This window comes from Thermobia domestica, chromosome 15 (assembly GCF_964235325.1).
Source record: "Thermobia domestica chromosome 15, izTheDome1.hap1.1, whole genome shotgun sequence".
Classification (NCBI taxonomy): domain Eukaryota; kingdom Metazoa; phylum Arthropoda; class Insecta; order Zygentoma; family Lepismatidae; genus Thermobia; species Thermobia domestica.
The window spans coordinates 120,516,196-120,528,967 of record NC_137468.1 but is presented as its reverse complement, the minus strand read 5'-3'; the positions used below and the strand labels follow the sequence as shown (position 1 = coordinate 120,528,967).

The 12,772-nt window shown below is 35.0% G+C and overlaps 1 protein-coding gene across 1 annotated transcript in view; it reads left to right on the top strand.

The window, feature by feature from the left end:
* LOC145671219 (peroxisomal targeting signal 1 receptor-like) overlaps positions 1–12,772 on the top strand; it is a 375,788-nt gene that overhangs the window by 116,094 nt on the left and 246,922 nt on the right. Inside the window, exon 4 of the mRNA XM_081740101.1 lies at positions 7,806–7,936. Coding sequence (XP_081596227.1) covers positions 7,806–7,936 — 131 coding nt within the window. The remainder of the gene's footprint in view (positions 1–7,805; positions 7,937–12,772) is intronic.

Here is a 12,772-nt window from a genome sequence, read left to right as displayed (position 1 = left end):
CAAGAAAATTTTTAACAATTGTGTTACTTTGCAAACCGACAATAATATTGATTTAATAGGGCGCCAATTCTTTTAGGGTGCGCAGCGTAGTTTAATCTTTTCCGACACCTTTTCTTTCTTCTTCCTCGTTCGGCGCCCCTTGCTATGAGCGCCCGGGGCAACCGCCTCGCTCGCCCTCCCTTAGCTACGGCTCTGTAAGGTATACAACATCACTTTTATAAACTTCTGAATACACTGAATGAATTAAAAAAATAACTTTAAAAAAACTTAGCTTGAGGTAATTATAGAACAAATTGATGTATAGATTATGCTTATAACCTGTTTGAAGTAAGATATGCAGTTTTATATTTTAGAAAATACTTTCCGTGAAAAGTGTGCTCGCCGACTCGGCGACGCCGAGGGACGTTATTCCTCATCGGGTTTAAGGCCATAGGTGCCGATACTACCAGTAAATATGTAGTGCATTAGTAAAACTATTAGTATTATTATTTTATTACCTTTGATGGTAACACAAGTATTCTTCAGTAAAATTTAGTTTTCCAACAACAGTAGTTTAGTTCAGTTATTTGGTGCTACTCTTCAAATAAGCATTCTGCAGAATCAACACTAGCAATAGTGTAAAAATTCTTGTCAAATTTAAGAAGCTTAATGCTCGGATTTCCGAAGATTACGTAGCTCTTACTATTTCAAATGCTGAATTCAAACTTCCTTACTAGTGGAAGTTTCGATGTACACCAAGAATAAGCTACATTTTCGAAAAAAAAAAAAAAAAAAACGTCGCGAAAGTTCTTGGGAAGTTCCCGCAATTCAACGCACAAAGCGTCGCAACTGAATAATTCAACAATAACACTATTTATTTTACGCTGGAAAATATTGAATTTCATTTAAGACTTTGAAACATTTCCTCTATAAAATATGAATTATGTCTGTGTTAATTGTTTTAAATTAATTTTCTGGAAAGAGCCGTCTTGCGACAAGTGCTCGGGAAATTCCCGTAATTGAACGCACAAAGTATCAGAAGTGAACTCCAACCTATGGCGGCGGTTGGACGTTAAAAGTGGCGCGGGGGGAGGGGGGGGAAGAAGACATGATATGAATATTTGATATCAATGTTAGTTTTCCTGGTTGCTTGTAACACTTTGTTTGACGAAAAGTTGTATAACTATTAGGATACTGTCTTTTTCAGTTAAAATACCATATATATATATATATCTTGTTTCATATTTTAAGTAAATTGACAAGAGCAATGCAAGTAGATACTAGAGCCCTTTGTACTCTTAAACAACGAAGGTGTAAGAACAGATTTGATTCCTTGCTCATGAAAATGTCTGGAAAATTGTGTGATCAGATTAGGGGCCTATTTAATAACAAATTTGCAAAACAAATAAACAGAAAGGATAATATTAATTAAATAATCATAGTAATGAATAATGAGGCCTGTTTTGCAAAAGTTATATTGAAACTGGAAATTAATGAACAACTTATATTTTTAATTCCACGCATGCTATTATATGTTATTACTCTTAGAATGACAGTGAATACTATAAGCATATGCTACGACATTTAAAAAAATACTTTTGCAGCTTCCCAAACACGTTCGCTGCCATTAAGTGTAGTTTTCACTTTCTTGGAATATATCAAAACTCAGCAATACTTAGTCACTTCACATTTCAGTTATACAAAATAATCCTAAAACCCAGAATTATGCTGAATTTACTAAATTTAATTGTATATACAAAACTGTATATGTACACCCCTAAACTCATATATTACACTGCAAAATTAATATTCCTTACTGAGCTCCTTCGTGGCTAAGCGGTTAGCGTACATGCCTTTGACGTGGGAAACACGGGCTTGATTCCCGGGAGGAGCTCACGTGGTTCGGACTCCACGTTGATCACTAAGTCCACGTCTCATATAATTTCGCTGCCGAACAGGATGTTAAACTGAAAAAAATGAAACCAAAATATTCCTTATTATTAGAAAGAAGAAAATACATTTTAGGAACTGTCGATTTTTGTGTAATTAAAGAATAACTTGTGAAGGACTTCTTTTCTTGCGAAATGTTATCTCAATTAGTTCCAGAGCGGCTTACTAACATACCGAGCTCTTGCAAGAAGAAATGAAAGTACGCTCGAATTGTGGCGCTCCAATAGGTTAATTTTTGGGCCATTTTTAGTGGCAGTTCAAACGCAATTCTTGTAGCTTTCTTAATTCCACGGGAAGACAACCAATACGTACTCATGGAACGACAAAAATTTTATGGCACCATTTTTATTCTATGAACCAATAATACATACAAAACTTTATATTTCCAAATAAAACTATATACATTAATGGGTAATTTCAAAAAAGTGGGGGGCAACTGCTCCCCTTTGCCCCTCCTAATCGCCGCCCATGATTTCAACAATAAAACTATTTATTTTACACTGGAAAATATTTATGTCGTATAAGACATTTTAAAACATTTATTTTATAGGGTACGAATTCAATATCTTTGTTTTAAATTAATATATTTTGTGTTCATATTTGGCGAATGTTACTGAGGCTCCTGGCATGATTCGATCTACATTTGTTCGTTCTTCTGCTTGTACCACACATACTACAGGGTATCACTTTCGGTTTTTTAAGTTTAAATTTTCAGGGTACAAGCACGAGACACACTAAATTTCCTGTATAGATTTTGGCGGCATACCAACGTAAAATTTCAAAATGGTGGCCATTCTTTTTTCAAAATAGCGGATATCCACGCTACAAAGTGCAATTTTTGGTCTTTTAAGTTGACATGTTCAGATTAGAAGCACGAGACACACTAAATTAACTGTATATGCTTTGGCAGCGATCCAACGTAAAATTTCAAAATGGCGGCAGTTTTTTCAATGGTGAACAATATTATCTGTTCGACTCGGACACCAGCGATCACGAGGAGAATATCTGTGCGTCCTCCAATGCTTCTCAGTTACAAGGTCTTCAGTACCTTGAGGAGGCAGATACTTCACTGGGTGTACTGGAAAAGTACCCTCTTGTTCTTAAATTATTTTAAAAAGTTTAATACATTTATGCCAAGTTCAGCAGCTGTTGAGTGACTTTTCTCATTTGGTGGCCTCATTATGAGACCCCACAGAATGAGTATCAGTGACAGAATGTTCGAGAAACAACTTTTGGTGAGAGCGAATAAGCATTTTCTTAAATGAAAGAATAATGTTTGATGTAGGCCTAATGGAAGTGTTTGATGTTGGTTAGTGCAAAGAAAATGATTGTGTTTGATGTCTAAACTATTATGTGAACCATAGTCAATACAAATATTTTGCAGACTGTGTATAAAATTAGTGACACCTATTTTGTATATTGTAAATGTATTTGAAACACGTATTTTGTATTTTGTATATTAAATACACTTCTGAAAACTATTTTGTATTTTGTATTTTAAATACATTCTGTGATACTATTTTGTATTTTATATTTCAAATAGTTTGCTTACGTATTTTGCCCAGCACTGGTACCCAGATCTGCTGAAACATGGCAGAGTTTCTTCGACGACTGGTTTCGAAGAATGGGCAGATGTGTAATGTGTGGTGGAAATTACTTTGAAAAAGTATGAGAAATAAGGTCATATTGTAAAACTTGACTAGTGTCCACTATATACAGGATAATTATTTTAAAAAAACTCACGGATTTCATTTGGGTCTAGAATTTTAAAATGAAATCTGATTTTCATGCATTTCTGGTTTGTGGCAAATCATCAAGGAAGGATGGGAGATTTATGAAACTATGCTCACTGGCTTAAATTCATTCGCGGTAATATCGGCCACGCCTCAAGAAAAACAGCAAATATTCGCCAGTGTACCTTACAACTGGAATGAGATGCAGTGCAGTGCAGTGCAGTGTGGAGATTTGAGTGTTCTTCGTTAGATAGCAACCTCGCAAAGGCCAATAAAAAACAGGAAACTGGGCCGTTGTATTGGGAATTGTCCTGTACAGTTCTGTACTACTGTGTGAGTGTGATCAGGACACAGTGAGAAAGAGTGTGCTCTTTGCAGAAACATGAGTTCATCGTTAAAAGTTTTCGGATAACGGAATCTGTTCTCCGTTCCGCGATTTGTGCTACCTGTGTGTACAGTTGTGTACAGTTTCTTCCCACCGAATACTGGGACCGCGTTGGTGATCATGGGGCAACTACAAATTTTGGCCTCTTGTACATGCTCAGGTTGACGTCATAGCTAAGCAAAAGAAAAGAATATCTTTACTTGGTGGTAGCTTTCTGAAATTGTGCGCAAATGCAATTTGAACAAAATAATGAATAAAATATTTAAAAAATAAATTAAAAAAAAATAGAATTTACCACAACAGAGTGTCCGATGCAATAGTTTCCTATTTTCTTCCTCACATTTAGCTTTTGTAGCTGTAGCGCGTCGCTTTGAGCCTCAAGAAAAGAGTTTTCTGTTTCTTTCTATATTTGTGTACAAAATTTCTATTACAGATATACTTGGTAACAGTTTAGACATTAGATATAAAGCAAAAAATTAAACATTTCACTCCCGTTCTTCATCCAGTTTCTTTACTAGAAATTACCAATCTCCCTTCGCAAACATGTTCTCCCACTTCGCGGAGGCTCAGTGGTAGAGCATTTACCTCCGGTGCTTGGGGGTCCCGGGTTTGATCCCAGCTCGCTCCGTGTAGACTTCGTGGTGGACAAACACCGTGCTCATGGGTTTTCTCGGGGTTCTCCCGTTTCCTCCCACTTTTTTCATTCCACCATTTCATTCAGTTCTCATCTCCAGCGTCTTCTTTAGCCTAACCGGCATAAGCGTGGAACGTAAAACTGAAAGATTTCATTTCACTTCGTTTTTTCTATGGCCTGTGGAAACCGGAGGTTCAGTGCCGCGTTCACAGAAGCTCTCCAGTGACTTATAACTTTAGCCAACTGTTTTCAGTTTCCACTTTGTGTTCCTATTTCTGCGATATCCATCTTAATCTTGTCCTCCTATCTGCGCCTAATCTTCCTAATGGTCGTTTTCCGATTGGTCTTCCAGTTAAAAGACTGAAAGCATTCCTACCTTCTTCCATCCTGGCTACATGGCCTGCCCATATGAGCCTCTCAGATTTGATGACCTTAATAGTGTTTGGTAAACCGTATAAATTATGTAGTTCCTCGTTATGAAGTTTCTGGCATTCCGCTTTCCCGTTCCTCTTGAGTTCGAATGTTCGTCTCAGGATCTTGTTCTCAACTACTTTCAGTCTATGTTCTTCCCTCAGAGTAAGCGACCATGTTTCTCAACCATACTGAAAAACAGGCATGATTATCGTTTTATATATTTTAACCTTCAAATTCCTCGACAGAATTCGCGACAACAAGAGATTTTGAATTGAATAATAACACGAATTCCCTGCTTTTAATCGATATTTAATTTTTTCGTGAATGTGGTTTTGGTCTGTTAATATTGATCCTAGATATATGAAAGTATCCATTTTATCAAAAGTATTATTTGGTATTTTAACGCATCCATAATTTGCCGTATTACGACCCCGATGAACTCCCATGTATTTAGTTTTCCCTGCATTTACTTCTAAATCCATGTCCCTGTTCTTTAATAAGACACCTGCATTCCTTTCTATTGTTCTCCTATCATCCTCTATTAAATTTACATCATCAGCATACGCCATAATGGGTAACATTCATATTTCCTAAATGGCACAAGACTTGAACGGCATAAAACCTAAAAATTTAGGCACTAGTCCTAAATTTTAGGCTTTGCGTTTGGGATTAGTGCCTTTTAGGACTTGTGCCATTTAGGTATTGTGCCGCGGAATGATTTTTAGGTCTTGTGCCTTTTTCATTCACCTGCTTTAGTTCTGAAATTCGCCACCACCACACGAAATTGCGACGATGCAACTAACTAGTTGGCAATAATGTTACGAACGTAGCTAATTCCAACGGTAACAGCTATATTTGTACTACTATTATTATTATTATCATTATCTGTTCTGAAGTTATACATAAATTACATTATATAACATAGTAACTAGTTGGCAATAATGTTACGGACGTAGCTAATTCCAACGGTAACAGCTATATTTGTACTACTACTATTATTATTATCATTATCTGTTCTGAAGTTATACATAAATTACATTATATAACCTATTTCGTTCTAAGAATGAATTATATAGTTGGTTAAGAAATTCGTTTCTTTCAAATGGAGACGAGAATCCCACAACAAATTTCTGAAAAAATAATTTAATGAAAATGTTAAACAGCATATTTTACCTGACTTTTCTGAAACAAAGCGAGCATTCAGAATTGCAATATACATACTCTGTGGAGTGTATGTTATTAAGAGTACGACAAAAGCCCACTCTAACTTTCCTAAGGTAGGGCAAAAGCCCACCAAAGTTTGCTTAATTAGGGCAAAAGTTCATTAGATATTTCACAAGTAAACATTAAATACCGACTATACATTAAGAACGCATACTGTTACACAGTTTCACAGTGTGTTTTGATAGAGTTGATATGTATAAGCAAGAAAAATCAACAAATAGCGCTAAATTACTAATGTAGTACGCAACACAATAAGTTTGAAGAAACCAATACATAGTCATTTAGGAATGTGGCCTGCAAACTTTTCCAGGGAAGCATGCTTTTTCATATTAAAAGCAAACCAAAAGTATATTTGCAAATTACGAAAGCTTCAATAGGACGATAAATATATACATATTACACACGTACATAAATTCGTTTATCCCCTTTCTTAAATTCGTTGATCCCCTTATACATGTCCCAAATGTTTTTGTTTTTACTGTTATCTTCGGTTTCTTACTTTTAGCTTTCAAAAATTCGCGTTTCTTTATTCTAAAAGTTTTGGAAGTTTCGCGCGTGATGTCTACGAAATTTTGTGTAGTAATGTCATTCGGATTTTGTAGCCAACGTAATTTTGCCTGTTTTCTCTTCTTTGCTAGTTTAATGCATTCCTGGTCGAACCATAGTTTTGTTCCTACGTATTTCCGCGTATCCGAATTTTTCTTTGGCTGAAATTTTAATATCTCAGATTTCAGTCCAAGCTTCCTCAACACTAGTGCACTCATTCATGTACTGTTCGTTAGTAAGGATTCTGCTATTTTGACATGAAACTGAATTTGTTATTGTTTGTATTCTGAATTGTTTTAATTGAAATTACATTTATATGTAACTTGTTACAAAGGGTGGATTGTAATTTATTTCGTGTGATACGAATTTTTCAATATTTAGTGAAGTGTTACCTTCTTATTATAGAGCAAATAGAATACCCATTCTTCGCACGGAGAGAACAGTTTCAGTTTGGACATAATGGGCTCAATTTGGATTTAAACGGCATCAAAATTGTCAGTGTTCGTTTCAGCGACTCCAAAAACTATTTATTCGACACTAATATTGGTCATTTTCGATCATTTTTATGTATCTTCCCCTACCTCAAGTATGAGGCTGAATTTGGTTTTAAACTGCATCCGAAGTGTCACTGTTCATCTCAGTGATCGAAAACTGTGAATTTGACACTAATATCGGTCATTTTCGATCATTTTTACATATAGCTTTCCCTCCCCGAAGTTACACCATCCAAGTGAAATGATAATGAACCATCCCAGGCTTGAACCTCATCTATGTGGCAAATTTGATGGAGATCGGTCGCGTGGTTCAAGAGGTACAAAGTCACATACAGAGTAACTTTCATTTATATATATATATGTAGATATAGATATATAGATAGATAGATAGATAGGGAGAGAGATATTTTTCCATTTCTTTAATACATTTCTTTCTTTAATTCTAGGATCCGAAGGACGCAACAATCTGGGCAAGTGAATTCAATAAAGAATCCGCTGTTCCTACAGAAGAAATTCATGAATTAGGACTTGGGCCAAAATGGGCAAGAGAGTATCTAGAAGCGAGTGAAATAAATTTGTAAGTTCTTTGTAGTTGTACTTGAAAAGATATGTCGTTAATTTATTGTATATTTTTTGAAATTAGAAAATAATAAAATACGTATATAGGTGTAAAGTTGACAAGAAAGTATAAATATGAGAATGTTCTTTATTGACTCAAGAAAAAGCACTTTGTCATCGATAACTCAGTGCCGCAACGATAGTCTAGCTTAACTTCGTCAGTTGAAGGAATGTAGTTTTGGTTTTCTTTTACACGTCCTTAGCTTTTAATATTTTCAACTAAAAGATTTATTTAAGGAGAATTCTTGTTTAATATGTTAAGTCGTTGTTACAATTAACACTCGTGTCTCGCTGCAAGGAGTTATGTTGCAAACTTACACTGGGTTCAATTTCTTGTTTGTGAAGAAATAAGAGAAAAAAACAAATCGTGATTAGAATTAAAAGGAGACCGTGCATTAATCCAGCGTACGTATTTAAGTTTCCACAGAGACTTTAGTTTCCATTTTCTTATTCTGCTAGCATCCTACCTAGCTTTAAATTCACCAAGTTCAGAGATTATTGCTCGCGCCCCCTACATTTCGAAAGCAAATCAAGAATTGTAGTTGAGTGCTTATACGTGTAAAAACATGAAATAGAACATAAACAATACATCGCTGCACACGTTACACAGTGGGGCGAAAACGCAAAAAGCTGGTCAAAAGTTAAAAAACGAAAGTTAGTAATATAGGAATTTTTTATGTAGTTGGCTAGAGTGATGTTAGAAGGGCCCAAATCCATAAATAGAATAGGGTTTTTACTTTATTCCGACTACCTGAGCCACTCTTAAGTAGACCCTTCAGCAGGTCAAATGCGTAGAGAACAATAGAAGAATTGTGACGCGTCCGTTGAAACGGTTGTAACTTTCGAACGCGTTCATAGTTTTTAAATCTGTAAAGTTTTCCTATATCGTTCTGGTAAGTAGAATAAGTGTATGAAGTGAAAAATTAATAATAATGATGTATTAATTTATAATTTGAATCGCAAGTCAGGCAAAATTTTCATATTGTTTATATATTTTATTAACTTAAAGCGTTGAAAACATTATGTGCACCCTCGTGCACCACGTTCATATTTTGTAGAATGGTAGTTTGAATATTAATTAATGCTGTCGACAAAAACGTAGCTGCCAAAACGTACCAATTACGAAGCGTGTTGATGTTAATTATTGTTCATTTAATGTTAGAGTAAATACCAATAATTTGTGTCATTTAAGTAATAATACATTTCTAATAAATAAGACCGTAAGTAACACGTAATTGTTCATCAAAATATGTGAAAAAAGTGAATGTTGTTAAAGATACATTGTGAAAATTACGAAGTATGTTGACATTCCTTTCATTGCGCCATTTTGCATCCGCCATTTTGTTTTTTTCGACTTTAGTTGCAGAATCGTAATCAGTAACCTCAATGGCCCCTTTATCGCCGCTTTTGAGAACATTTCTACGACTTTTTCGACTTTTGCAAATTTTATTCCGCCATTTTGGATCCGCAATTTTGTTTTTTTCAACGTTAGTTGCAGAATCGTAATCAGCAACCTCAATAACCCGTAATACTAAATTTCATTCAATTTGAATATAAGTAGTAGAAAATGGATCGATCTGGAACATATGAGGACAACTCACGAGCCCCTGAGAAATTGAGCACCTTACACCGTGAGCCCACGGTCTTTTACGACCTCCATTTTAGGGGTGAATTTATTCCCTTTTATGAGCACATTTTAGGGGGTGTATTCGTTCTCTTTTATGAGCACATTTTAAGGGGCGAACTCGTTCCCTTTTATGAGCATATTTTCCAACCCCTATTAACACATAGCATAACAAGGGTATACTCGTTCTCTTTTATGAGCATTTTTTCAACATAGCAAAGGGGTACGAACACACAACTATTTAACATAGAAGGGGTGTATTCATTCCCTTTTATGAGCATATTTTCCAACCCCTATGAACACACAGCAGAACAGATATACATAGCACAGCTAATAAAAGAGCATGGCTTATTTTCCAACCCTTATTTTAACATAGCAGAAATTACACTGAGACTATGAACACACAGCAGAAATAAGACTACGTAACACACAACCACCTCCATTTTAGGGGTGGACTCGTTCTCCAACCCCTACGAACACATAGCAGAGGTGTATTCGTTTTCAACCCCTTAGCATAAGACTATATAACATAGCAGTTACGAACACATAGAAGAGCAGATAACACATAAGAATACATAACATAGCAAGGGTGTATTCTTTTCCAACCCCTATTGGAACATAGCAGATAACACATAGCAGAGACTATGTAACATAGTAAGGGTGAACTCGTTCCCTTTTATGAGCATATTTTCCAACCCCTATTTTAACATAGCAGAGCTAATAAAAGTGTATGGCTTATTTTCCAACCCTTATTTTAACATAGCAGAGAATACATAAGATTCGTTCCAGCCTATATTGGAACATAGCAGAGAATACATACGACTACGTAACATAGCAGGGTGAACTCGTTCTCTTTTATGACCTCCATTTTAGGGGTGAACTCGTTTCCTTTTATGAACATGTTTTTCAACCCCTATTTTAACATAACAGAAATAGCATACAATGAGCAAAGATAGTCATTTTAGAGGGTGTATTCATTCATTCTCTTTGATAACCATTTTTTTCCACCCCTAATTGAAATTACATAGCAGAGCAGGTAACACATAAGATTCGTTTCCTTTTATGAGCACTTTTAGGGGTGTATTCATTCCCTTTTATGATTACTTTTTCAACCCCTATTTGAACATTTTAACAAAGCAAAAATTTATGAACACATTCTCCACCCCTATTTTAACGTAGCACTGATTTCGTTCCCAACCCCTAATTTAACATAACAGAAATGACATAAGCATGTCTCCAAACTACTGACCATCGTGAACAAAGGTCAAACTCAAAAACGAAACAACATATCGAGGTGCTGTTTCCACATTTAGTAATTGGTCATCAACTACTGACCATCGAGGTTAAAGATCAAAACTCGAAAATGGATCCACATACTGAGATGGTGTTTCCACATTTAGTAACTGGTCATCAACTACTACAAGTTCCAAAAATAATGATCATCGAGGTCAAAGGTCAACATACTTAAAACCTAATAACTCGTAAACGGAGCCACATATTGAGGTCGTGTTTCCAAATCTAGTAATTGGTCATCAACTACTACAAGTTCCAAAATAATGATCATCGAGGTCAGAGGTCAACATACTTAAAACCTAATAACTCGACAACTGAGACACATATTGAAGTGCTGTTTCCACATTTAGTAATTGGTCATCAACTACTACAAGTTCCAAAATTAGTGGTCATCGAGGTCAAAGGTCAAAATACTTAAAACCTAATAACTCGAAAACTGAGCCAAATATTGAGGTGGTGTTTCCACATTTAGCAATGTCATTAACTACTACATGTTCCAAAATTAGTGGTCATCGTGGTCAAAGGTCAAATATTTAAGCCTTAATAACTCGTAAACGGAGCCAGCAAGAGATTTCTGTGACTTATTCAATTTTTTGTTCCAAGCAGAAAAAGTGAAGAATGAATAAATTTTAGACTTATTTGCTATTGTACTAACGAGAAAAAACGTCAAAACAACGCCATTTTTTAACTAGCTCAGAATTTCTGTACATTTTTGGGTTATTAAAAATAAACGAAAAAAATAATTTGGATGGACTAACGAAAAAGAAAGCAAAGCATTTTAGCTAGCTGAGAATTTAAAGAAACAAAGGGAACCTACTCAATTTTCTATCAACGAGAAATGCCAATTCAACTACCTCAGAATTTATGTGCCTTTTTGTGCTAAGGTCTGTTTTAACTCTTCTTGACTAATTAAATAAACGAAGGAATATTGTACCAATGAGAAATGCCATTTTTTCTAGACCATGTTCTAATATTTAAACAAACGAAGGGGTGAATTTGAGTGACCTATTCAATTTTGCACCAATGAGAAATAACGGCGTATTTTAAATCATTTTGTACTATTTAAATAAACAAACAATCGCATAAATTTAACCGGCTCAGAAGTGTACTATTTAAACAAACGAAGGTCTCTTGAGTGAGATTTCCACTTTTGTAGCAAGAAGGACTATTTTCTAACTAACTCAGAATTTCATTTCATTTTGTAATACTCACATTTGGTTGGAGTGTTTAGTTTTGTTCGAACCAGAAAAATTTGATTGGATTATTTCCTTATGTACCAACTGGAAAAAGTGAAGGGCCATTAATCAAATAAATGAAGGAATAAATTTGGGTAGAATATTTAGTTTTGTACCAAGCAAAATAAGAAAAAGAAGTGAAGAACGAATAAAATTTGGATGGACTATTTTCTTATGTAGCAACAAAAAAAAAAAAAAAAAAATGGAGCACCAGCGACAAAAAAGAAACCGAAGGATGAATAAATTTGGGTGACCTATTCAGTTTGTACTAAGCAGAAAAAAAATGAAGAAGGATCAGCATTCTATACTTTTCGTGCCATTTATTGGGGTGTCCTATTTCCTTTTGTACCAACGAAAACCATTTTAACTGGCTTAGAATTTTATGCCTTTTTGTAAAATTTGTATCAAACCGAAAAAAGCAAGGAAATACCATTTTTAAATAGCTCAGCATGTTATAGCTTTTTGTGTTTTTGGTCTACTCAATTTCCTGACCATGTTGTACTATTTAAACAAACAAAGGAATAAATTTGTGTGACCTATTCACTTTTATAGCAAGCAGAAAAAAGCCCCTTTTAGTTTTATACCAACCACGAAGGTCCATTATTACAAGCTCGGTATTTTTATACCATTTTGTATTACTCTA